The sequence below is a fragment of the Ursus americanus genome, chromosome 11 (genome assembly GCF_024610735.1).
Source record: "Ursus americanus isolate L20-20 chromosome 11, mUrsAme1.1.p, whole genome shotgun sequence".
NCBI classification, from domain to species: Eukaryota; Metazoa; Chordata; class Mammalia; order Carnivora; family Ursidae; genus Ursus; species Ursus americanus.
This window is the reverse complement of record NC_142137.1, coordinates 46100325-46127866: the sequence shown is the minus strand read 5'-3', so window position 1 is coordinate 46127866 and position 27542 is coordinate 46100325. Positions and strand designations below refer to the sequence as shown.

The following is a 27542-nucleotide window of genomic DNA, read 5'->3' as shown; positions in this document are numbered from 1 at the left end:
CCATATTTCTATATCCAATAAAAAGATCCTCCAAGGATGAGCTTCCCTGAGGAAGTAGAATTTAAACAAAATATTCCACTTTAGTTTGTAAAAAAAAAAAAAAAAAAAAAAAGTTTCCATAGTTTCCATATGTTTATGATGAGTATATAAAACTTCAAAGAATGGTTACTTGTGGTAGGCTAATAGTGACTCCCAAAGGTATATTAACATCCCAATCCCTGAAACTTGTTACCTTATTTGAAAGAAGAGTCCATGCAGATGTGATTAAGTTAAATATCTTGAGATGAGAAGATCATTTTGGACTTTGGCTCAGTGAAATTGATGTTGAACGTCTGGCCTTCAGGCTGTTGTTTTAAGGCACCCAGTTTGTGGTAATTTGTCACAGCAATCCCAGAAAACTAATATGATAATATTTTTGCCTGTCACATTGATCATGTGAGGTAGAGGATAGAAGTGGAGAGAAAGTTAGGAATATGAATATATACCACAATACACTTTATATAAATGAAAAATGGATGCAAAATAAGAGTATACATTTTATGAAGATATATACAAGCAAAAAGACTTGTATTAAATATGCAAGAATGGCATGTCCGGCAGGCTCACTGGGTAGAGCTTGCAACTCTTAATCTTGGGGTTGTAAGTTTGAGCTCCATGCTGGGTGTAGAGATTACTTAAAAATAAAATTAAAAAAAAAACATGCAGGGGTGCCTGGGTGGCTCAGTCGTTAAGCATCTGCCTTTGGCTCAGGGCGTGATCCTGGTGTTCTGGGATCGAGCCCCACATCAGGCTCCTCTCCTGGGAAGCCTGCTTCTTCCTCTCCCACTCCCCCTGCTTGTGTTCCCTCTCTCACTGGCTGTCTCTCTCTCTGTCAAATAAATAAAAAATCATTAAAAAAGAATGCAAGAATGATTGCTGATGCAGGGGATGGGAATGGGGATAGAGAGAAATAAATGACAATAGAAATTAAAAACTCAGCTGAAGGACTGGAAGATAAAGTTGGGGGAAATCCCTACAAGATGGACCAAGAACAGTAAGAGATAAAGAGTAGAAGAGAAAAAGAATAATAAGTAAGAGGGCCAGTCTAGATGACCCAATATCTGCATAAGGAGCAGTCCAGAAAGAAAGAACAAAAAAGGAAATGTAATCATCAAAGAAATAATTCAAAAAATTTTCTCCTTTATGGTTTGATGTTAGATTGGAGAGGGAACGTAGAGTAACATGAAATTGGAGAAGCTAGTGGGGGTTAGATAATAAAAATTCTGGAAAGCCACTTGAAGGAAGGTGGGCTAGAACTAATCCTTCTGTTTTGAACGGCTCTAAAGACTCTTCTTACCTACCTAAGGAATTTTTGCATAAACTTCAATACCCAAGATAACATCTCTTCCTCAGGGAGCCATCCTGGCGTCACTTAGCCAAAGTAAAGCGTTCTTACAATATGTTTCTATTACAGAACTCATTGCAGCATAATAAATTATTTACAGGTGTTTGTGTTACCCGCTAGATGGAGGTATGCTACTTGAGGCTGGATGGGGCTTATTCATCTTTAAATTCACTATGCCTGAAACAAGATGGTAACTCAGTAGTCTTTTAAATTTTATGTTGGTCTCAAATCAAGAATTTTGCAGGCCTTAAACGTTAACTGTTTCCGAATAGTAAATAAGGTGAAGATAAGGGAAGCCTCTGTGCGTGTGTGTGTGCGTGTGTGTGTGTGTGTGTGTGTGCAGGTGCCCGCAAGTTGTGATGGTGACGGTAAGGTGGCCGCCTATCTTTTCTGTGTCTATATAAGCTTCCTTTCTTACCTTAATGGAAATACATTTTACTCATTTTAGGCTAGGGGGTTCGCCTACCTAGAATAGGTAGTCCTCCCCCACCCCACCGCATACAGAATGAAAAGTACCCCCTATCCGAGGGCGTGGAGTACGATAGTAGCCTGTGTCTTTAAAACAAACAAAGCGCTGCTCCACCCCATGCCCGCCCCCGGCCCGCCTCCCGGAGCGCTTAGGTGTCCTCCCCCGCGGCGAGCAGCTCCCGGCCCAGCGCTACCCGCGAGGAATCGACAATGCCAGGGTCAGGCTGATCAGGCGCCGCCGGCTGGTCCGCTCTTGCGAGGTCAAGTCCGAGGGCGCGGGCTTGGACCCCTGAGCCCCGGCGCCGGAGTCCGCGCACCGCACATCGCGCGCATGGACGCGCCGGGGGACCCGGAGGGCCCACGCCTCCCTAGAGGTGACCGAGAGCGGCGCGGACAGACACCCCTCGGTGGCGTGGGCCCTGTCCCCTTTATCGACGATTGAACTCGTTTTAGCTTGGTTTGTTTCGAAGAGATTCAAAAAAGACTGGGGCCTGGCGGGGGGCTTGGGGTTAGTTAGAGCTCCTCTCTCTCTCTCTCTCTCTCTCTCTCTCTCTGGAAGGGGTTAAAGGTCAGGGCCCGGGCGAGGTCTCTCAAGACTTTTCTCCTCTGTGCCGCTGCTTCTATAAATATCGAGTGATTGGGAATGCATTCAAATAAGTATGCCATTAGACAAAGGTAAAGCTTTACATTTCGGGCACCTACTCTTGCTCCCCCTTTTTAACTTTCAGTTCGCTTCCTCATCTATTCCAGAAGTTTTACAAAGATTCTTGAGACTTCCTCATCTTGCACAGATTTTTTTTCCCCGCTGGACTGCATTGGCAACCTCTGAAAAGTAGATCAAACGAAGTAAAGTTTTCTTACTTAAATTTCTCTTTTTCTCCAAGCCATTGAATTTAAAAATGACTGATAGATTTGCTGAATATTTGAAACTGAGTAATTGACCTGTTGTCTTTAAATTAAATGAACACTTAGCCCTGGGAATAAGTATTAAAATAACCAGTGCACAAGGCCAGTTATTAGTGTAAAATATATATCGATTTATGGATTTGTGGGACTTGTCTTTCCAGCAGCATACCTTTGTTAAGTATTCATTCGCCAATTGAATACTTTAGCTTGTTTTCTTCTACTTACACTTCACTTACCTTCAGTACTACCCTAGACTGCTTAATGAGCAGCTAACATGACATGCTTAGAACATTTTGAGTCCATGTAGCATATGGAGCTAGGAACTTGAGAAATTACATAATACTTTAGAGAGCAGTACCCTGTGGAGATCTCCTTGTTGTCTCATCCTTCTTGAAGGAATTTATTAAAGGTGGAAGAAATAGTGAAGGTAAAATAGATCAGATGGTTTGATAAATTCTATCCTGAAAATGATACGTTTTCAAAGTGGGAGTGATGTATGAGTTTTGTGTTACATTGGATCAAATGTGCTAAATTCAAAATAGCCCTTACCCCTCAAATATTATCTTCAGCATGCACAGAAGTGACATTTGCGAACTTCGATCAGGCGTCCCAATTATATGCCTGTAATTGTAGCATGTTTGCATTTAAGGTGATGACCCTCCAGGAAGTGCAAGAGAGACACCCAGACAGCTTTCAAGAGAACAGCTCTTTGTACTGATATCAGCAGCTTCCATTAACTTGGGTTCTATGATGTGCTATTCTATCCTTGGACCCTTTTTCCCCAAGGAGGTGAGACATTTTTTTATATTTTTATGAATTTTATTTTTTTAAAAAGCAGTTTGAATTGTTTCATTTTATGGTGTATAAAATGTAAAAATCTGCATTTATTAAAGATGATGCATAGAACTTTAGTAAACAGAAAGACCTCTGATGGAATATTTGATACCAGAGGAAAAAAAAAATCCTGTCAAAAAGAAAATCCTCTTGGGAGATAACTCACCTAAATATAATTGACCTGAGGATTACTTTGCTTACCATGTAGTTTGATAAATCTTTGTTTGGTTTCTGGAGCTGAAACAAAGGGGTGCTCTAAGTAATTGAGGTTTTAGCATTATTGCAAAAGGTCTATGCTAAGACAGGAAGCTTGTCTTCTGGAGTTTTTAGCTTATTAATATTTTGGAATTAGGAAGACATGGTCCCACTAAGTCCCCTTTCTCTGACTTGAATTTCTTGTGGAATCTAGTAGCAATGGTTTGTGCCAAGGAGGAATTCTGATTATATTGGCTAGTTCCTTCCAATCATTGCCTTTTATGTGGGTTGATAGGTCATGGCACAGACTCAAAGGGAATTAACTCCTAGAGAATCCACCTGGAATCTGGAGGGGGGTGGGATGTAGCATGAAAGGAATGATACTGGCTTTGTACTCTTCGAGAAAGCCTCAGCTGTCATTGTGCTCTCAGTCCTCTCACTGCCTTGATAACTTGGAGTCCTTCATTCTGTGTGTTACCAAGGAGGATGGAAATGGCTTCTCTGCTAAAGGAACAATGTGACTCTGTACCCATACAGTGCTTTTTAGTTTTTCAATGTGCTTTCCCACACATTTATCCCATTTGGTCTCTGCAGCTACTCCGTAAGATAGGCAGAGTAGTGAGAATCCCATGATGTTGCCAGTGAAGACAAGACTCAGAAGTTCAGTGACTGGCCCAATTTAGTTCCCTTTACTGAATGCGAGTGGAGGGGTAATGGCCTCCCACTCTAGGGTATGCAGGCATTGGATGCGTTAGGGCAGAAAAGAGACCAGGAAAATGTCCCTCTCTTGTCTATCCATTGGGAGTGAGAAAAGATGAAAAAAACATAAGTTGTAGAGTATTTGGACACCCTTTACCAAAAGGCTGTTCAAATTGTTAGGAGACTCTAGAGGAAGGAGTGGTTAATTTTGTCCTGTGTGAGGGTGGTGAGGGAGGGAGGGAGACAAAGGGGTAGTACTGAAAGGGACCTCATGGGCTGGATCCAAGGTGAGTCTTGAGCAATGTAGTTCTTCAAGTGAACAACAGAGGCAAAGGTGTTGTAGGAAAGAAATAGCTTGAGATAGTCATGGGATTAGCAAAGTAGATAGCATGTTCTTGGGGAAAGCACACAACTTGAGGTGGCTTGGGCCTGGGCTGGAGGGATGTCCAGCAGGAGGCAGCAGATCTGTGGAGACAGGGGGAGCTACCAGGCAAGGGTCCTTCCATATATGCCAAAGATATCAGGGTTGTTTGACAAGACAGAGTAGCCTGATGAATTCTGGGTTTCGGAAAATATAATGATGGGTAGAGCCTCCGGAATGAGGACAGAGTAACTGGAAGAAAAGTTAGCAGAGCATTTCCTGGCTCAGTTGGAACTCAGAGCAACTAATGTTGGTTGGAATACAAAGGAAAACCAGACTGTAGATGTGTGGGGGTTTTTGTTAATAATTTTTCCAATCTTTTTAAAAAAGATTGACATATAGTTGATGTACATTGTTATATTAGTTTCATGTCTACAAACAACAATTAGATAATTCTATACATTATGCAGTGCTCACCACAAAAAATGTAGTTACCATCTGTCACCATACAAAGTTATTGAAATATTATTGACTATATTCCCTATGCTGTACTTTTAAGTTTTTGATTTAGTTTTTTTGCTTACAGGAGGGAAGGCTGAAGGAAAGAAGATGGAGGCAGGGAAAGAGCTTTCTAACTTTAAAAGATCTATATACAAAGAGTGGGCTCTTCCTTTTCATTTCTTATTAAAAATAAAGCTTTGTGATTGCCAAATGCACTGGCAAAACTTACCTTTCCTCCTGCATGTATCCTTCCTATTAGCTAGAGCTAATTAGACAAAGGAAAAACAGGGCCCTTCTTAAATTCTGGTGCAGGATTCCTATTTCTACTCATCCTTTTTCTGGCACCCTCTTTCTTTGTCACAGGATAACATGTGAACTAGAAATTGCTTTTAATAGCTATTCTTGCTTTTCTAATGTGAAGCAGCCTCCACATTCCAAAAGTGATATTTAGCTGCTGCCATGGAATGTGATTCTGGGATATCTGAAGTCACCATCCCATCTCCACAGCGAGTGTGGGAACCTGCAAAACATGGCAACTGTCATGGCTGCCATGACCGTGTAACTTTCGCACATCTGTGTCCTCATGTATAAAATGGGGCCGGCTAAAAACATACCCCTTATTTAATTGTTGTTAGAAAGCATGTCAAACAGCACTTCATAGAGATCTTGGCTCATAGTGAGGATCCAATAAATGTAAGTTGCAAAGCCATTATATAAATAATGCCAGACTCTAGGATTAAATACTTACCAGCTCGACTAAGCAAAGAACATGGATAATATGACTTGACCAGTGAATGTTCTTTCCATATCTTTATTGACTCCTTTGATGACATCTTCCTGTTGAGGAACCTGTGTTAGTTTGCTAGCACTGCCATAACACAGTACCACAACCTGAGGGGCTTAAACAGCAGAAATTCATTGTCTAACAGTTCTGGAGGCTGGAAATCTGGGGTCAAGGTGTTGACAAGGTTGGTTCCTTCTGAGGACTGTGAGGGAGGGGTCTGTTCAGGCCTCTCTCCTTGGCTTATCCATCGCTGAATTCTCTTCCCATCTGTCTACTTTTGGTTTTATTGCCTGAGCTTGTGGTGTCAAATCTAAGAAATCACTTCCAAGACCAATGTCAAGAAGCATCCCCCTTTGAGGACTTTGACAGTTTCAGGTCTTACATTTAAGTCATTTTGAGTTGATTTTGTGAGTGTGTGTAAGATGAAGGTCTGATTTCATTCTTTTGTTTGTGGATGTCTAGTTTCCCCAACGCCATTTGTTGAAGAGATGATCCTTTCTTCATCGTGTCCTTGACACCCTTGTGGAAGATCATGTGCGTGGGTTTATTTCTAGGTTCTCTAATCTGTTCCATATGTTTGTCTTTATGCCAGTGCCATGCTGTTTTAATTACTTCAGCTTTGTTAATTAAATTTGATTAATTAATTAATTAATTAAGAGAGTGCACTTGCATGCACACAAGTGGGGGTAGGGGTAGGGGCAGAGGGAGTGAATGTTAAGCAGACTCTACGTCCATCACAGACCCCCACTCTGGGGCCTGATCTCATGACCCTGAGATCATGACCTGAGCCGTAATCAAGAGTTGGATGCTTAATCCACTGAACCACCCAAGCACCCCTGTAATTTATTTTTGAAATCATGAAATGCATTGCCTCCAGCTTTGTTTTTCTTTCTCAAGATTATAAAGCTAACAATTCTTTTTGGGTGTGGTGAGTGAGCAGTTTTCATGTCAGAGACTAGGTTTTACTTACATGTGAGAGACTGGTTTCCCTTCCTTCCCCATCCTGCTTATTTTAAAATGATAATCTTTGAAATTGCTACGCAGATAAAGATTACAAGAAAACAATGGTCTGATCTAATAGCTCCCATCTTTCCACATGGATGAGAATTTGTCTTTCAAACTTTGTTTCTTTTCTGTTTCTTCAAAGGCTGAAAAGAAAGGAGTCAGCAATACAGTTACTGGTATGATCTTTGGATGTTACGCTTTGTTTGACTTGCTGGCATCTTTGGTATTTGGAAAATACGTAAGTATTGAAGTTCATATGAACATTTTAATTTTTATATGTTGTGTAATGAGTTATTCTAATTTAAGTCTAGAATTTCTGTTGGTACAGAAATAGCCATTATATTTTATGAATTATGCTACTGTTGATGGTTCCATTCTTAGGGTTGATTGATTTTTTTAAAGTTTTTATTTGAATTCCCGTTAGTTAACATCGGTATAATATTAGTTTCAGTTGTACAATATAATGATTCCACACTTCCATGAAACACCTGGTGCTCATCACAAGTTCCCTCCTTAATCCCCATGACCTATTTCATGCATCCCTCCCACTCACCTCCCTTCTGGTGACCATCAGTTTGTGCTCTAGAGTTAAGTGTCTTCTTCTTGGTTTGCGTCTTTGTTTCTTTCTTCCCCTTTGCTCGTTTGTTTTGTTTCTTAAATTCCACATATGAGTAAAATCATATGGTATTGGTCTTTCCCTGACTGACTTATTCAATTACCATTATGGGTTGATTGATTTTTCACTTCCTCCGTGTTTGCAAGCAATGTATGTTGTCATTCCACTAAAGAATTATTATAATCTTATATTAATTGTATATGTATTTCCCAAACCTTATATTTTCTATTTATGTGGATGTGGACTTGTAACAGTCATCAATTTACCACTCTTCTCTGACATTTATTATAGCTTGTACAAATTGGAGCAAAATTTATGTTTGTAGCAGGAATGTTTGTCTCAGGAGGAGTTACAATTCTCTTTGGGTAAGTCATGTTCTGATATGTTTGGGAGCTTGAACAGATTTCATAATTTATCTTCAGTTTAAAATGTTAATGGATTCTTTAAATCAGTCAGCACCATTGATTGCCTGTTGAGGGCCCGGCTTGTAGCTGTTGGTGAAGGGAACTGGATGTTTAAACGATAGGACAAATGAAGGAAAGAGTCTTCTAAGGACTTACCGTTAAGTGGCTTCTGAATCTGTTCCTCAGGACTCCTATGAGTGTGAGTGACGGAAACTTAACTCACTTTTCTGAGTCACGGCTATGTTTTGGTTCAAGTGCAAAGTGCATTAAAGAATCAGCTGAAGCATATCAGAAGACAGATGTTAAAATAATGTCATCGGAAATCTTTTTCAAGCTCCTGCTTTGCTTTCCTCTTTTTGTGCTTTGTTCTTGGACAAGCTGCCCCCTTGTGGTAGCAAGAAGTCCCCCTGGCAGCTCCCATAGGAAGAATTCCCCAGCGGCTTCCCACTTTTCCTGAGCTTCCAGTAGATCCACAGAATGGAGCCCTTGACCTGATCTCTGCTGGTGACCCATCCTTGCCTCAAGGGCAGCGTAGGGGAGGGGAATGCTCTGATTGGCCAGGCTTGAGTCACGTGCCCCCTTCATAATGGTTCCCTCCATTGCTGTTTCCGGAAAAGGGAAAGTAAGTGCCAGAGGCAAAAATAGCTGTAGAGATTCTTAAGCTTGAGTCCTTACACCAGCAGCATAGTGGCAAATCATATGGAAGAGTCTATACAACTTCTTGGGGAACATAGAGGCATGAAAAGAGTACAGTAAGATTATGATGAATTAAGGTCAGGAAGCCTTCATATCAAACTAAGAGTTGTTTTTTTTTTTTGTTTTTTTTTTTGTTTGTTTTGTTTTTTTTACTTTTTCTTTTTTTTTTGCAGGGGAGTGGGGGGATAGTCTTCTATTTTCTGCATTATTATTATTATTATTATTATTATTATTATTATTGTTTTAGATTTGAGTTCTACCACTGAGGGATACCTGAGGCCTAGAAATCTTTTGTATATGTTCTTGTGAGAGTGATTCTACATATCAAAAAGCCTATTTAGTATTATCATGAAGAGGGCCAGCTATGTTAGCACAAAAGGGCAATGAAACTGTCAGTCTGACTCAGATCGTTACCAAAAAAAGAGATAATTCCCTTCTACTGAAAGTATAACAACGCAACTTAAAAAAAATCATATTCTAAAGAGATTTATTGTAAGAACTATGGGTGAGGTACTACTCTTTTCAGTGAGTCGAGATACAATAAAAACCTGCCTGGCATTTGTGAATTGTCTTGTTCTTTTTTAGTGTATTGGATCAAGTTCCGGAAGGACCGATATTTATTGCTATGTGTTTTCTAGTGAGAGTGGCAGATGCGGTCAGCTTTGCGGCAGCAATAACTGCTTCTTTTTCCATTCTCGTAAAGGCTTTTCCAAATAATGTGGCTACGGTGTTGGTATGTATGTCATACATGTTTCCTATTTTCCTCTTAGTGTAGGCTAAAATATTTGCCCTTTCCAAGTTAACACTTTGAGATCTGCTTATTTCTATTTTCTGTGTTTTGGTTACCTTTTACTCCAATTACTGCGTCCAGCAGCAGGCTGTCAGTGAATGTACCATTCGTCTTATTTAGGTCTCTTTCCAGGCTTAGGATCCCCTGAATGAGCAATTTGACAGGTACATGTGGTTCAAACTAATATTCTTTTTACCATTAAAAACAAAAGCAAACCGAATGAGCTCCCCAGTAGTATTTTGTTGTCTTTCTGTAACCAGACTCAGACTGAGCAATAGTGAACAATTCCCTAGTGACCAGACACTTGATTTACACTCGAGTCCTTCCTCTACTTTCCCCAGATCCATGGAAGGAATCTCAGAAAGCTTGAAGTCCTCGTGTGCTCTCTTACTTTCCTCCAAATCCCGAACTTGATTGACATACATTCCCACATATTGGCAGGACCCCTAGTATTAGTGACATACCAGATTTCGGTCCCAGCTCTTGGCTACTGCCTCTGACCCCAAGCAGGCTCTCTTAGGGCTCTCTCCTCTGGACCCATGCACTCCTGAAGGACCTGTGGTTTGCTTAGCAGACCAAATGCAGCCCTCAGAAGGAATAATTGTCCTGTAGACTTTAGGGGCTCATCAGCTTAGTGCCAACCATGCCCTTATTTACCCATATTAATACTATAGTTTGGGCCATTAGTATTTTTGCCATGTGGGTAATTATATCTTCCCACTTTTTATTAAATATCTGTATCTGTAGCTAGCTAGCTGGCTGCTCAGGTTCATTTTAGGTTCTGTGGCCGTATGGCGTGCAGTGATGACCCCCGTGACATTTCCCAGAAATACATTTCTCAGAAATGGTTCAGAAGAACACAAGGCCATTGACATGCTCTGTAAAACATGGTTTTGTGGGTAAAATGTTTGGAGTGTGCCTATGCTGTCCTCCAACTTAGAGATGTCCAGTTCACATGAGTGTCTTAAGGCTCTGAGAAATCCTGTAGTGAAGATATTTAATTCTCCACAACTTCATTTGACAATGGAAACACTTTTTGACTTTTAAAGAACTGCTGCTCTGTGGAACACTCTAGAATGTGCTGCCCAAGAAATTTCTGTGATGACGACAATAGTCCCTTCAATTTTCTGATGAACAGGGAAAATTCATGTTGCCATACGCCGTTTCTATATAAAAATTGCAGCCAAAAGCTGACACACCTAACATGGTAGTTGATCTGGATGGCTTCCTTGTGTCTAATTTAGAATTCCTATATTCTTTATGAAATTGAAAGTTACCAATGGACTACTTTTGTGTCCTCTGTGAGGTCTGAGGATGTAGGCTTGCAAGCCACAGTCTCCGAGTAGCAATCTGAAGACTAGATTGGGTTAAAATGGCACAATTTCTGTAAGAGTTTTTTGATAGTAAAGTATTTTCCATAGTACTATTTTGTTTATTTTCATTTTAACAAAAAAGAATTTCATATGGTACAAAATTCAAAAGTTGCCAAAGGAAGTAAAGAATATAGTGACTGTATCCTATGTGTTACTTTCCTCACCTTCATGGACACACCTGTTGTCCAGGCACGCAATCCAACATCGTTCTCCCAGAAGGCAACAGGGATTATAGGTTCCTTCTAGAGTGATTCCATGTATGTTGGAAAATGTACACACACGCACGCACACACACAGGGCATGATCCCTTCCCCCTTTGTTTCCTTTACACCAGGGGTAACATACTCTACACTCCTTAGAACCTTGCTGATCTACTAACAGTGAAATCACCTTGGAGATCTTTCTGTGCCTGTATCTGAAGGGTTTCGTACTCTTTACTCCCCTTTCATGGCAGCATATGGTACTTCACTATATGGAGGTAACATACACCCATAGTTCACTCAAAGTGTTCATGCATGTTTAGGTCGTCTACATCTTTTGCTGATGCAAACAGCGCCACAACACATAAGCTTGTACATACACCATGTCACATCTTTATGGCTGTACCCATCAATTACATTCCCGGATGGCATTTGGGTCAGAGAGTATGTGCACTTGTAATGTTGATGGACTTGCCAAATTACCCTCCTGTGTCTACTCACCAGGAGTGTGTACGCATGGGCTGCTTTCCTCACTTTCTTGGCAGCCGAGCATTTGGTGGGGGATGGGTAAAAATTGGTATCTTGTGGTTTAACTGCTTGCTTCTTTTGAAAGTGAGGGTGAGCTTTCTTTTACATGCCTAAGAGCTTTTTGTATTTTGTTTTATGTGTCAACAGTCTACGTATAGCATTTGCTCCTTTTCTTATCGGGTTGTTTGTTTCCCCCCCCCCCACTAATTAGTATTAGCTCTCTTGATATATTTGGGGAAATTAGTCCTTTGTCAGTATTTTTTTCACTGTTTGTCATTTGTCTTTTGATGTACTTAACCATCCTTTGTTTTTCATATTTTCATGTAATCAGATTTATGAATTTTTTCATTTGTGTCTTGTGAGTTTTATGTTGCAATTAGAAAAACTTCCCCACCATACAGGTTAAAAATTTTTTAAAAAATGCTGCCATATTTTATTTTTCTAGTATTTCTGTGATTTCAATATGTATGTTTAAGTTTTTGGCTCATCTTGGTTTTGTGTGTGTAAATTGTGAAATGGATAGAATTTTTTTAAGATAGTGTCCATTAAATCTTTATTTGTTAATTCTTCAAACTATATTGACTCAATTTTCTTTTTCTTCCCCCATTTTTAGGGAAGTCTTGAGATTTTTTCTGGACTGGGATTAGTGTTAGGGCCTCCTTTAGGTGGCTTCTTGTATCAATCCTTTGGCTATGAAGTGCCTTTTATTTTTCTGGGATGCATAGTTCTGCTGATGGTACCACTCAACATGTACATTTTACCTAATTACGGTAAGATCACATTTATTACTCACTCTAAGAATCTGAAATTTAAGTATTTTTATGCCTTTGTAGGAGACCAATTTAATGAATGCTCACTTTTATTTTATATAATCAATGATAGATTTATGGAACACCCTGCAAGAACTGATTCTCTTTTCAGAAACGTTGCTGTAGGCAGTTCATATGAATTTCTATATACTGCAAATTCTTTCTGACCATTAGAACTAACAAACATTTAATTTCTCATCATAAAATATCACCCTGTGAGGTTTCCACCAGAGGTCTTCTTGGACTTAATTAAATATTTGGAATGAGAAGTTATCAAAGGCTGCACATGGCACTATCTTCTTGGAAGGCCCGTAGGCAGGAGGGTGGGGTCAGACCTGCTTCCCAGCTGCCAGTGCGAGAACACAGAGCCACATCAGGCAGTAATGGGGGTCATCCTGGCTTCAAACCTTCGTGCCCCGTAAGAGTCAACATATCCTGTAACAGCTCCATGGACACAGCTGCCAGGGTCACCATAAGGGACACGCCCGAGTCAGCACACTCAGGGAGGCACCAAGCATAGTGTTTCATTTCTAGTTCCTTCTCTACGGATGACATTTACCAGGCAAGGGTTATTTTTATTAGAATTGAGATTGCCTAGTAACATTGTTGGCATTTGACCCTTATCAGGTGATGAAGGGAGCAGACCGAGAGAGTTAACTTGAAGGCTGGAGAGAAGAGAGCTAGAGAGAGTTTCTGGAGAGTCACTACCACCCTGAAATTCAGGGTGATGCTTGTCGTCTTTCTACTTGTAAGAGTGGTTTCTGTGGTCCAGCTTCCTGGTTGCTTAGTTCACAGATGAACACCGGGCTGATGATCGAGAAACTGACACCAGGGCAGAGTCTCATGCAGTGGGGAAAAGAGTTCGGTCAACCCTTTGCCACACTGTATAGGGGAAAAAGGCTTTGCTTATTAATTCAGGGTGGGGCGGGGTATATAGAACTTCTGTAGTGGAAGCACTGGACTGCACCCCACATCTTTACTCCTAGAGTCCTGGCCTGTTCGCCTTACCTCCTCCCTCCCCCCAGCACGTGGTATCTTTTGCAGCCCCTTCTGACTGCCACCAGCCTGGCTACTTGGCTGTTATTTCTCTTCATTTCTGTTACTCCTCAATTAAAATCTCCCAGCGTTTTCAATGAACTTAACACAGTCCCAGTTAGCTATATTTTCATGAACGTAATGGTTTGGCAACGTTGCTGTTCATCTCTGGAAGGATCTTCTGTTTCGATTGAATGGAAAAGACTGGTATTAAACAACACTCTGAGACTGATCATGTTGAGACTGTAAATATCGATTTAGGTGTTCCTGTGAAGGAGCACTTATTTAAATTAATGTTTTTGAAGAACTTCTGGATAAAAGCTAGGAAATTAAATTTGCTCTTATTTTGATGATATTGGCAGATTTTTGTGTCCTCCAGGTTCTACCCCACTCCTTTACCTCCTTCTAGACTTATAGACAATGGGGCTCTAGCTCTGGGGGGTTAAGAGTCAGCTTTACTCTCTCCCTGTCATCCTTTGTATCTGCTCACCAAGTCCCCTCTTCTGTACGGCTCTAAAGAAATATTTCTAAAACAGTTACGGATGTGCCAATCCTCTTATTAAAAATCCCTAAATCCATGAAACGCGAGCTTTATCTTGAAAGCTATGAGGAACTGTTGTGAGATTTCAGGAGAGGAATCACGTGATCTGAAATCTTTCCCCTTCCCTTCCGCTCTGACCCTTCCTCATCTTTCAAAACTTACTCTATGTTCCCTCTTCTGGGAAGTCTTCCTGAACCTTCTCGATCAACCAACTAAATGCTGAGTAAGGAGTGCTGCAGTGATCAGCATTTTTCCTGTCCTCTCACACCTAAGGGGAACCCCACTTCCCTCCCTGCTTCCCCACCTCTGACAGTAGCTTCCTGTGGCAGCATCGTCAACCAGGGGTCACGTCCCTCTGAAAGAATAGGGCAGAGTTGTGAGGAGCAGAGAGGGTACCTGAGTAGCTTGGAAAGTTCCCCAGGTGATTCTGCCGTGTGTCTCTTAAAGCAGATATCACCCTAGGCTTTCATTACTTGGCCTTCTGCCACAGTTTAATTAAATTCATTATTCATTATGTGTTTGCTCCTTTGGATGTTCTTATGTATTCTCATTGTGATTTCTCATTTTTCCCACTTTGGAGAAGGTGACCACTTCTGCCATCATAGTTTATCTTATACCATAAATCTGTAATTCCTTTTATATGCAAATAAACGTAACCGATTACAGTTGACCTTCTATAATTTATATCTCAAAGGTGACTAATGAACATCTTTAGTAAACCATTCAAAATCCACACCAAAGGAAATCTGTCCCTGCTAGCCCCATCACAGCAAGCCGTGTGGCAGTGTTTGTCCTCTCTGTCTAGCTGCATATACCTTCTGTAGCTGAGCATCCTGAACTCTGCTCACATTTGGTTCACCGTTAACTGTTTGGCTGATACGTAAGAAACTAACATCATGGTTTAACTTTATCCCTTGGATCCTGACCAAGTCTAAATATCACACTTAAAATACTTGAACCGTTCTTTGTGCTTTTTTTATATTTTGCTCCATGCTGGATCATTATTCACGAAGAATTAAGTAATGAACCATGACTGGTGTTTTTGGCGAGATGGGATATACAAGTGCTGGTCCTCGCCCTCAGAGAGCTTCCCTGTCCACACCTGGTCACCGTCGTCTCTGGCTCTGTGTTGGCTCGGCACTGGAGCAGCATCCTGACTGGTCCCCTGTCTCCATTCTCCACAAGGCCAGAGAGAGGTCTCTAAGCCACAGATCTGATTCCTACCCCTTGTTTGGAATCCCTAGGGATTTCTCAGGCTTCTTAGCATGTTTTACAGAGTCTTGCATAAACATGCCTCTGCTGTGTGATCTCTCGCCACGCTGCTGGTGTCGCCTACTCCAGTCGCCGTCCCCCAGCTTTGCTTCTCTCCTTTCATTTCCTCAAACACAGAATAGTCTTCCTGACTTCTGAGTCTTGGAAGGTACCATTTCTGGAATAATGTACCTGCCTTATTCTTTCCTCCTTCTTTGCTTGCTCATCTTAAGCTCATGCTTTGGTCATCAACTTAGATATCACTACTTTAGGGAAGCCTTCTTACATGGCTTTCCCTGTTTTTGTTTGTTTGTTTGTTTCTTTAAGGCAGTCCTCTCATAGGCGCTGAAAGGTTCCCTCCTAGTTCCATCCTAGCTCTCTCCACTCCTTCCCGTAACTTCTCTGTGAGGACAGGGCCTGGGTCTGTCTTCTTTGCCTTTGTCTGCCCAGCTTTTTGCACAGTACTTGACCCAGCAAAGCTTTTGCTCAGTAAATTAATGGGACAATAGGGGAATCACCAACAATAGTCAACAATGTAAAACAAAAGGTAGTTTAGGTGCTAAAAGGTATGGTAGAGACTGGAAATGTGGTAGGAAACAGAGGAAGGTAAAATTTGTGGGCCAGAGCCAGACCTTACAGAGTGAATAGAATTGGAAAAATGAGCAAGAGAAAAAGAAAGGAGTCATAGCATGTGACTGGAGGCGTGGAAACAACCATTCCTGTTGCTGGGAGCAGTGAAGAAGCTGGGTTCCTGCAAGGGGAATGCTAGAGGTGAGGTCCTTGCAGTGGACCTTGAATGCCAGTGTAATTTATGTGTGATTCAGTAGCACCCCTCTCAATCTGGTATTTTCTTTGCCATCAGAAAAAAAAAAAAATTGTCTTGTGCTCTTTGATGAACTTAGATTCCCTCTCAGCATACATACATTGTTCCTTGGTAAAGCTTCTGGCCTTTCCCATGCACCTAACTAACTTTACGCATTCTCTGTCCCATCAGGGGAAGGCCTCACTTGCTTCTTGGCTGTAACCTATAACCTGAGACCCTCTCTTCTCCTCACACTCTGCTTCCAGTTGATTCTTTATGAATTTGACAAATTGTTTTTAAGAAAACTCATTGTGGCTTCTAGGTTTGAATAATTTATATGCAAATACAGATAATATGCAGTTTGAGGCAAACTCAGAGGTATAGTTATTTTGATTACCAAATAAAGATGGCCTTACCAATTTTACTTTTCAAAATAGGTCAAAATTTTAATTACTCTGATTTTTTTTTTTCTTTTTTAAATTTTTTACCGGAAGACTCTGATCCCGGTGAACACTCATTCTGGAAACTCGTCACTTTACCCAAGGTTGCTCTCATAGCCTTCGTCATCAACTCGCTCAGCGCATGCTTTGGCTTCCTTGATCCGACTCTGTCTCTCTTCGTTCTGGAGAAGGTAGGTAGCCTGACTGTCAAAGAGCTCTGCACTGTAGAAAGTGGGTATGATTGCTTGCTCTTGGGCCATGTTTTGTGGAAAGACCTCTGAGTGGCTGTGAGAAGGAGACAGGGTGAGAACTGCACCCCAGGGTAGCCTGTACCTTCCCTCTGTGACATCCCTTTGACTAGGGGTCTGATTGAGGGTGAATGAAAGAAGTTTTTCACCGAATCGCCCAAATATTGGTCTCCTTTTTAAGGTCTTGCTTGAGTCATCACAGGTCTGGCTGCTTGACAAGGACACTTTCCTCTATTTGTTTGAATTCCAGTGAGACAATTCCAGTAGCTCGTTTAATGTTCTTCTCTAACAGATCCCCTCTGGGTCCCCTTACTTTTTAGGCTATTACATACAATGAAATGACTATGGAATATATTACTCTGGGATGGTAGAAAGGAATCAAGAGTCTCTTTCAATTTTTTTTTTTTTTGATTGCTGGAAAATAAATGTTGAATTTAAAAGTTGGATATTATAGAAATTTGCTCTTAGATATTTCTGAAAAAAGATTATTAATAATGTGATAAAGTACATTATCAAGTCTGGTAGTTCATTATACCGAAGAATTAATATGTGTTTATAAAGCCAGAACTCTAATTGCAGCCCATACTGACTTTAGGTGAGGTATGGGAATTCAAAAACACAGTTACCAAAAACACAGCTCCTAGAAGTCACTAAAGACAGTTCTGGGTATGGGAGATACCCAAAAAGGTAAACGTGGAGACTGTGATTGTGCCTGGCCCAACATTTAGAAAATAATATAATATCTTGCTTGAGCAACTGTGAGGTAACAAGAAACTTATTTTGTGTTTATGATGACACGTGCCATTCCCATCATCAACAATGTGTCTCTTCAAGAGTCATTTTTCTATCCTCTGAAGAATTTCTGTGTAAACAAGGAAAAAATATCGTAACCAATCTCTGGTATATCCAAGTTGCTCATGTCTATTTTATCAGAAATCTTTACAAATATTGTTTTCTAAATATATTTTCTAAATACACTTAGAAATGCCTGTTTGTATTTGCCTATTTTTCTATAAAAAGATTTTTATCCTGTTGCCATTTTTCTGACTTCTCATCAGTTGTTTGAATTGGCAGCTTACTGTCCTGTCATTCGTCACCTAGCCTTTTCGGGTTGGGGAGTTCCACTGTATCTCCCTCAATTATAAAATCAGAAGAAGACACCTCTGACTTTTTTTCTTCATACTAGTATCTTTAAAGGACTAATTTGTCATAAAAATTGTTAAAACATGTAAGGACTCATATATAAATCTCATGGGCTTACTTAAAAAATTAGTTAAGGAAATTAAGGAAAATGAGAACAACTCAGTTAACCAAAGAAAGGTATTTCTGTCATGCTGGAAATAGTTACAGTATCAAAGCTTTGTGGTAGCTTACTGTTTTAAAAGCCTTTTGTAATGTATCATACCATCTAATTCTTTAATTAGATATTAACATCCCTTTGAAATGGATAGGATGGATATTATCCTCAATGTATTTTTACGTCAGTGCATTTCAGTCTATGGACAGTCAGTATCACCGGGTTGCTTGTTAGAAGTGCAGATTCTTAGGGCACCTGGGTGGCTCAGAAGGTTAGGTGTCCCACTCTTGATGTCAGCTCAGGTCTTGATCTCAGGGTCGTGAGTTCAAGCCCCATGGTGGGCTCCATGCTGGGCGTGGAGCCTATTTAAAAAAAAAAAAAAAGAATGCAGATTCTCTGGCCCCATCCCATACCTTTTGAATCAGAAATTCTAGGGCTGAAGTCTAAGATCCTCTTTTTTTTTTTCTCCCATCCCTTGAACCAAGGCATGTCAGCACTTGGTTCCAATTAAGAACATCTTTGAAGTTCTCCGGGTAATTTTAAAGCCCACTAAAGTTTATGAAGCAGTGGTTTACGGATAAAAAATGCTATGATTCGTAGAAGCAAAATTATATGTTCAAAATCAAATGCTACAAAGCAAGACATCTAGGACTTTTGACTTCTGGTTAGGTGTTTTTCCTCTCATAGAGAAAAAGGAATCCATTTACAAAAGTTAAGATCAAAACTAGGAAGGATGCTGAATGGTAGTAGTGGGCTCATGGTAGATAACAAGAACTGAAGTAGCTAGAAAAGATTTATGTTTATTTTAAAAATGACTTAATGACATAACTCTAATACAAAATTTCTTTTACAGTTTAATTTACCAGCTGGATATGTGGGACTGGTATTCCTGGGTTTGGCACTATCCTACGCCATTTCTTCACCATTGTTTGGTTTACTAAGTGATAAAATACCAGTACGTACACCGAATCTACATTTAAGAATCACTTTTGTGTATTTAGACCAGTGGCTTTCCAGCTGTATCTCTGGAACTCTAGCAGTCCATTAATTAGAATTGATACTCAATTTTTTTAAAAAAAAATTCAGCTCATTAATGCGTAATTGAGAAATAAAATTGTAAGATATTGTGAAAGGGTACCCTCCATTTAGTTAATTAACATATCCATCACCTCTATATTATCTTTTAATTTTTTTTTTGAGGGGGCGAGAAATTTAAATTCTACTCTATTCAATTTTTGGAGTCGATGGAGTGGTTCCAGTGTCTTCCAACCTGCCATCACTCTGAGAAAATTCACTATTAACTGCTTCTTCTAGGAAAAAAGGGGTCTGTACTGAAGCTGTTGACAAACTGTTGGATATGACTTTCTAAAGGAAAAAACTCCCTTGATGCAAAAGACATGGATTGGCCTTAAAAATCAGGGCAGAGTCCCAGAAGTAGTTAGGACTTAGGCAGATTGAGTAGAGATAATTTAGTTTTTCTGTGGGAATGAAAGGATTGGCTACATAAATAGACAATGGTTATCCTGTGGCCATCCTGATAGAAAATCACTTCTGTTCTCCTTTGCCTAGGTCTAAACCATTCAGTCCAGATGATTAGTATACGGTAGTAATAAGTACTGACAGCCAGATCTCAAGCTTCTGTGGCGTTAGTGCTTATTATTATTATTATTTTGCATTTCGCCTCTTCATTAAACTTACATAAATATTTATCAAGACCTAAATTGCATGAAGATTACTTAGTAATCTGGGTGACAAAACTCAAGTGTCTTAAAGAGTGTTTGGAACTTGGTTTTTAGACAGTCTTCTGTAACTAAGCAGATATTTTGCCCCTAGAATTTCCAGCCTGCATTCAAGTAGTTTAAAAGGAATACTTTTATTGGGTACTTTTTAAATAATGTCAGTGTTTCAGGTATTACATCTACCAGGTGGTTCCTTGTGGTGACTACTTTTTAAATTGTTACTTTTGGAATTGTTCATCCTGTGCAAAATCTGTAATCCACTTCCTTCCCAAGGAATCCTTGTCCTTAGAAACTCCCTAGCTTGGGGTGTATCGTCCTTGCCTTTCTGTTTGCCATTTACCTATTTTCTCTTAAATGTAAAGTTTTGTTTTCTTCAGTGTATTTGGATTTTTCCATGTCATGGCTTGTGTTCTTCTATGATTTTTTTGCATATGCTTTGTTTATGGAGGAGCCTTACCTCTCAGAGTTGTTCTGGACTCTCCTTCTCTTTACCAGCATCTAAGGAAATGGTTTCTGGTTTGGGGAAACATCATCACGGCAGGATGCTACATGCTCTTAGGACCTATCCCAATCTTGCACATTAAAAGGTAATGTTTTTCCTTTTTCTGTATTTTTGGCTGAATAGCATTAAGAATTATTAAAGAAACTTTTGGTGGGACACTGGCATGGCTTCCTATTTTGAACCTTATTACTTCAATAGTTATCTTGATTTAGGACCACAGTGAATTGTTTGTTAGACTGGCAGTATTTTACCTAATGAGGAGCTAGCGGTGGTACAAGCCAACAGAAATGCCTAAAATCTGTATCAAATGAGAACAATGCTTCTTCTCCCTTTGCGTTTCAATTGCACGCTTGTTTGTACTTCATTTTTAAAATAGCATTTGTCGCTACCTCCTTTTCGCTGATAGTTCTGACAGTATGTTTTTGTTTTTTCTATTCCTTCTTGATCCTTGAGACTGGGGTCAAATCTTTCTTTTGTTTCTGTCTCATTCTTAGCATGTAGTCGCTACTCGTTAGAGCTCGTTAAATGTAATTTGTTTGCTGAAATAAAGGGAGCTTAGAGCTTTTCAGGTAGTCCTGGGATAAAGCGGGACATGGAAGAGCAAGGATCTCAGGGTTCTTCAGATTTGGGTTTGCATCCTGCCTTTGCCACTTACTAGATGTGCGAACTCAGGCAAATCATTTCGCTTCCAAGAGCCTCAGTTTTCTTATCTGATCATAGTGCTTACTTGGCAGGATATTGCTGCCAGGATTCAATGGGGGAAATGGATATTAAGTAAATGGCTCAGTGCAGGAAGTGGGACAAAATTAGTTTCCCATCACTTCCTTTACCACTTCCCTTCGACGCCATTTTTTCCAGTCAATTGAATTTCAAAGCCAAGTGACTGAAGGAGCAACATTAACATTTAGCAAATTTTGGAAAGATTTTGTATGGTGATAACCTCTTATCACCTTGACTCCAGGCATGTGGTATGTGTGACCAAGGAAATTGAGATACCGTGGTGAATTGATTCCCTCCCCCGCTTCCCCGGCCCCACCAAAACTTAAGGAGCTCAAGGGTGCTGTCACTGAATGAAGTGGGATCAGATGGGAATGAGGCCGACTAGGCACGTCGTAATCTGTGAAAGAGGCCGCTCTGGGGTGCAGCCTGCCCTCCTTAGTATGAGGCTTTGTGTCTGTCAACATACTAATGTTGTTTTGTTTGTTTCTTCCTCCAAAACTCTTTTGCAGTCAGCTCTGGCTCCTGGTGCTAATATTAGTCCTGAACGGCATCTCTGCTGGCATGAGTATAATTCCAACTATCCCGGAGATCCTCAGTTGTGCATAGTAAGTTACCTCTGTGTCTCAGCAGCCGTGCTGCGAATAGCAGGGAGCATCACGCACTTTCTTGAATTTCTCAGTTTTGTAGGATGTTGGATTTTTTTTTTCACAAGACCAAATCTCCATGATTTTAGGTCACACAATATTGTGATATAAATAGTATATGCAATAATACTATAGATGACGATATATGGTAATATTAATACAGTGATAGGTAAAAGGAGTTGTGGATAGAGGCTTGGCTTGGTTTATGCCTAGAAACACATATGCTTTTGAAAAGCCAAAGCACAATGGAAAGGCCTCAGCATTGTTTCCTTCTCCTGGAGAAGGTCCATCCATACAAGGGCATACAATGACCAGGTAAAATGATTCCAGCGGGTTAGGAGGTTTGGGGGTGGGGCTGGTTCCCACATCATGAAGCAGCTCTCCAGAACCAGTTAGGTGTCCTACAGTGCAACTCAATTCTGACACTGTCTACCTGGGGAGAACATCACACCCCACAGGTGAAGGGCTCTGTCCCACAGACCGCCCTGTGCTGCAGGTGCTAATTGCAAGGCCAGGTTGTTACATGTGTTTCTGATTGACTGGCCTATAAATCAGAGGTTGCCATAACAACTTCCTTAAGTTCAATTAATTTGAATGATTCAATTAATTTGAAATTCAATTAATTAGAGTGATTCACAGAGCTCAGGAAACCAGTGTCCTCATTAGATTTACCGGTTTATTACAGAAGAGATGAAAGGATATGAACCAACAGCCAGATGAAAAGATAAACGGGGGGAAGTCCTGACCAAACGAGCTTCTGTCCTTGTGGAGTGTGGGGCCTCACATGCTGGCATGCAGAGGGGGTCTGATTCACCAACCTGGAAGCTCTCTCACCCCGTCCTTTTGGGTTTTTAGGGACACTTCATTACATACCCACGATTGATTAAATCAATGACCATTGGGCATGGATTCAACCTCCAGCACCTGTCCCTTCCTCCCAGGTGGGGGCTTCCAGGAGTGGGACTGAAAGTTCTAGCCCTCTAATCACATCTTGGCTCTCTTGGCAACCAGCCCCTAAGACTTACCTCATTAACATAACCAAAGGCGCTTGAAATTGCTTTCCTCTCTTAGGAAATTCTAAGGGTGTTGGGAGCTCTATGCCAGAAACAGGAGGAAGACCAAATATATATTTCTTATTATAAATCCCCATATCACACCAGGCATTTGTCACTGGGCCACCAGTCTTTTGCTTAGGAGGCATGATGACGAACACCAAGGGATCTGCAGCAGGGAGAATGGCGCGAGCTCTGCTGGCTCGTGTCAGCAATTCTCCGAGCAATAAGGAGCTGCCTCTGGGTTTTCTAAAAGTTTCCTGTTATTTTCTTTGCATGTTCATCTCATTTTAAAAAGTTCTTTGTGAATTATATATTTTTATGAGACTTCATGCAAATGGGTCATGACTCTTAATATCATGCTTTATATATGCAATAAAAGTATTTTTAGAAAACCACAGAGTCAACATAACTATGAAAATTCCTTCAAGTTAGATTAGCTTTTCGTCTTAGAAATGGAGTGTCCTGGGTGTTCGTTTTGTTCAGATCATTTCCGGTCTATTTTAACTTACCTCTCACACACTGTTTGCTTTCATGTAGGTTTCCCTTTTCATAACAGATCTACTCTTGTGTCTCTGCAGTGAAAATGGCTTTGAAGAGGGATTAAGTACCTTGGGACTCGTGTCCGGTCTCTTCAGTGCAACGTGGTCAGTTGGGTAAGTAGCCATTTCATTCACACCTGCCAGTTGGAAAGTACTATCTCTACTTCCATGAAGAAATCGACACAGAGAACTGATGAGTTGCCGAAAGGCGCCTAACTCACTGAGAGCAGAGCTGGAGGCCTCACCCACACCTTCTGGCTCCAAGACCAGTGGTGGTACCAGAAGTTTTAAAACCTCAGCAAAATGGTCCCCGATGTTTTGTGTTTTTTTGAGTGATCTTTCTAAGTTCCTTTAACAAGAGCATGTCTCAAGTTTTAAAAATGTATTCATTTCTTCATTCATTTGTTTATTTTTACTCTTTGCTATACCTGAGGGATAACCAGGTGCTGGTGCTGTAGTATATCTCAATAAATATGTACCGAATTAGGTTCTTTTAAATACAAATCCTGAGAAGAATAGAGAGAATAATATAAAGATTCTTTTGAGGGTATGTCACCTTTTTAAAGTTTTTGTATAAGGCACCAACTTTTCAGAAACAGTTACAATTTTAGAATTGTTTAAAAAATTTACGCGTCGTCATTATCAGGTGCGATTGTTTTCTCACCCCCAATGCTCTGTCCAGGAACTGGCTTTTGTCTTCAGTGCTTACGGTCCAATTTAATGAAGATCTACGATTGAGGGATCGAGCAGCCTTTAGAAAGTAATTCTTTTTTTTTTTTTTTTAACACTATTGAATACTCTCTCTTCTTTTCATTGTTAGTGCTTTTATAGGACCGACCCTGGGTGGATTTCTGTACGAGAAAATTGGTTTTGAATGGGCAGCTGCTGTACAAGGTCTTTGGTCTCTGACAAGTGTGAGTAATCAGTCTTTCATTTTCATCTTCTTTACATTTGTAAAGTGTGACTTACAGAATTGGCGTTAACCAGTCCCTTTAATTGTGTTCAAGGGACTAACGATGGGCTTGTTTTATCTGTGGGAGCACTCACGGAGAAGAAGGTATGGTCAACTCTTGAGCTTTTTTTCCCTTTGAAAGTCAGCCTGTGGGAGAGGGAAAGAAATAACCATTTTATATCCATTCTTCCAATCAGATTTCTGGGCGCTTGAAGCCTCATTACTTGGTAGATGCATTTAGGGGGAAAGGTAGAGAAGTAGGTACTGGGTTTTTTTTTAAGATAAGAAATATTGAAGTTCTCTTCTTTTTTTCTTTCAATGCAGATCTAAACTCCAAAACATCCCGGGCACAGAGGAGGAACGGACTGCTCTCTTACCTGATGATATCTAGCCTTAAGAATCCTGGATCGATACCCATGGGAAGATGGATGTTCCTGGCCTTGAACATCAAAGTTAAAAGGGTTTTCTTAATACTACACACGAAACTCCATGGACTCAATACCAGCATCCTCAAAGTCTCAATGTATTTTTGGATTATCATGTGTTGGGCTATCCTGAAAAGCTGGCCTGCTAAACCAACCATATTTGCAACATTATGTATGAGCAGAGCAGTTGAAAATCAGCAAAAGTTTGTGTTTTGAGGCTATCAGATTTGGCCTTGAAGAGGTTATTGACTCTAGGTCTCCTGTTTCCTCTGTTTACTTTTTAAGTGCACTAATTCTGTGACTATACCTTTTCTTTATTAACAGGGAAATAAATGATTAATTTGATATGCTTAAAAGTAATATAAAGATTACTCAAAATGTATAGAATAATTAATGTGAAATCAATTTTTAAAAGACATGCTTTCTCTGTGTCCTAAGATTTTTGTTCTTCTTCAGAAGGCAAAATTCCTGCCTCCCATGCAAAAACTCTATAAAATTCCCAGGCCCTCAGCTTTTCTAGAAGTTTTGTTTGTGTGAGAGGTATAAGAATAACATTACTTCAGACTTCCCTTTTTGTAACATGCTTTGAATTAGGATCTCGATTTATAAACAATGCTCGGTTAACGTTGTTCATTTTCCCTGATGTCCCTATTTCAGTTCTACCACCTGTTTGTTTGTTTTTTTAACATATTTCTGGTAGATGTATCCCATTCCCACAGCAAGCGGGCCCACAGAAATGCTTACTGTATTCTAGGGAACGAGTGCATCCGACTTTGTGTGAAATCCATGCTGGTGCTTGAAATGACTGAATCCCTCTTGTGTCATCCTCATACCTCCTGATGTGTCTTCATGCTGTAGTAGCCCCATTTACACTTTTTTTTTAAATAAAAGAAATGGTTTGATCTATATATTAATTCAAAAATATTTATTGAATGTCTTTGAACTGACACTCTGCGAGGTGCAAGCAATTTAGCTGTGATCAGAATAAACACAATCTGCTTTTATGGAACTTACATTTGCGTGGACTGGACAAACTGTAAGTAAATACCGGAATCCCATTATCCTACAGAGTTGCTATGAAGGGAAAAACATGGGAATACGAAAGAGTAAGTGACTGAGTAATTCAGTGTGGGGTCCTAATTTAGATAAGGCCTCTCCCTGGAGAGGAGACTTTTAAACTGAGACCTGAAGGTTGGGAATGAGACAGTCGTCCTGAGGGAGAGCCTTCCCTAGCACGTGCAAAAGGTCTTGACATGGTCAGAGATGACACCAAGGCCCACATGGCTGAAATCTAGTGAATGGAGGAGGTTGGGGAGGTGGGGAGGAGCCAGCTTGTCAACAGGGGATGCCAGAATTTGATTAATGTTTCAGGAAGGTCATTGTCTCTGCTCTGTACACCTGAGTGGGAAGGCAGATTGGCGGGGATGGAGGGAGTGCTATGGGAGCTTTGAGAGAGTGGCATTAGTAGTTCAGACCACGGAGGTGGTAGTGGAGATGGAGTGAAAAAGATGTGTTTGGAAGCGGAACCAACAGGACCTGCTCCTGTGAAGGCAGAGGAGAGAGGAATTTACGGTGACTGGAGGTTCTGGCTTGAGGGTGTGGGTGGTTGATGGTGACTCTTAGTGAGATGGGGAAGGATAGGAGTAAAACAAATCCTGAAGGGGCAAAATAACCCAAGATGGGATGCCCTTTCACACCACCAAAACGAAAAAAATCAAAAGGGTGATGGAGATGGGGATGATAGCAATGACAACCGTTTTGGGAAACTGGCATTAATTGCCAGAATTGAACCTTCACAAATCCCATGAACTTTTCATTGCCCTCCTCCCTCGAAGTCCCTTTGTTGTGAGCACTCCAGAGGGTGATCCAGGGCATACAAGCAGGAGTGGCTCCTGTTCACGCACTTCCCAGGGCAGAACCAGAACTGAGTGCGACCCTGACCCGCTGCACCTGGGCTCAGCGCAGGGGCCAAGTTTGCCGCCGAACACCTGCAGTTCCCGTCGCTGCCGCGCGGGGCCGCTACTACAGCACGAAGGCGGTCGATCCTGCCGCATCCAGCTGGGGCGCAGAGGCCGCGCTCCCACAGACACCACTGGGGGGCCCAGACGTGGCTCGGGACCACCAACGCTGTTGACTGTCGGAGTTCAACTCAACGCAGAGATTCCAGGCTCTCTAGTGAGAGGTTTCTGCCACCATTCCCAAAAACGTTGCTTTTAATATATGCCGACAGACACTTCTTAAGAAACCAACTTTACCCCTTCCTCATTTTATAAGTTTGCAAGTACTAAAATAGATGACAAAAAAGCTAAAAATATGAGTAAAGATAGAGGAACACTGAGCTGAAAAGGTAGGTCAAAATTATCAGGGGGAAATCACTGTGTTTTTATTTTTATATATTTGTATTCCTCTAAATATAACAAAGATGCCCAGCTTTAAAGGACACTTTCTTAAAAAAATGAGACCGAATGTAGAATATAATAATAAATAAAAGGTATCATATATATGATACACAAAATAATCCAAAAGGAGGGCAAATAAAAATTCACAAATTATTTTTCTGAAACTTTTTTTTTCCCTGGTAATTGCTGATTCACATGCAGTTGAGATAATACACAGAAATAATACAGAGACCGTGTTTACTGTATACCCAGGTTCCCCCAGTGGTCACATCTTGCAGTGCTCCAGTACAATATCAAAACCAGGATAGAGTGAAGATACAGAACAGTCCCATCCTTCCTCTTGCTCTTTTATGGCCATGCCCACTCCCCTCTCACCCTCACTCCCTCCTTAATTCTAAGC

General features: G+C 40.7%; 1 protein-coding gene across 7 annotated transcripts; it reads left to right on the top strand.

Annotated features, from left to right (window-relative positions):
* The first annotated feature begins 1994 nt into the window (after positions 1-1994).
* SLC18B1 (solute carrier family 18 member B1) lies at positions 1995-25651 on the top strand. 7 transcript variants are annotated; one of them, XM_045805529.2, is made up of 16 exons: positions 1995-2226; positions 2603-2698; positions 3408-3547; positions 6595-6666; positions 7280-7375; positions 8045-8118; positions 9439-9586; positions 12358-12514; positions 16677-16813; positions 19021-19122; positions 20402-20493; positions 21638-21733; positions 23406-23480; positions 24187-24280; positions 24374-24423; positions 24643-25651. In XM_045805529.2, exons 5-16 carry the CDS (start codon positions 7316-7318, stop codon positions 24707-24709), a joined length of 1152 nt encoding a protein of 383 aa, XP_045661485.2. In that variant the 5' UTR covers positions 1995-2226; positions 2603-2698; positions 3408-3547; positions 6595-6666; positions 7280-7315; the 3' UTR covers positions 24710-25651. The 7 variants fall into 7 exon arrangements, with proteins under 7 accessions (XP_045661485.2, XP_045661482.2, XP_087721626.1 ...); XM_045805526.2 differs by lacking the exon at positions 6595-6666; XM_087865500.1 differs by lacking the exons at positions 2603-2698; positions 6595-6666 and adding an exon at positions 2412-2527.
* Positions 25652-27542: the final 1891 nt, after the last annotated feature.

What these genes read in the sequence shown, in the direction of transcription:
- SLC18B1 (XM_045805525.2), top strand. Translation starts at nt 2,184, where the DNA reads ATGGACGCGCCGGGGGACCCGGAGGGCCCACGCCTCCCTAGAG. An exon ending in GGGCCCACGCCTCCCTAGAG is followed by an intron (nt 2,227 to 3,407) that starts GTGACCGAGAGC and finishes TTTGCATTTAAG; the next exon opens with GTGATGACCCTCCAGGAAGT. An exon ending in TACTAAGTGATAAAATACCA is followed by an intron (nt 19,123 to 20,401) that starts GTACGTACACCG and finishes TCTCTTTACCAG; the next exon opens with CATCTAAGGAAATGGTTTCT.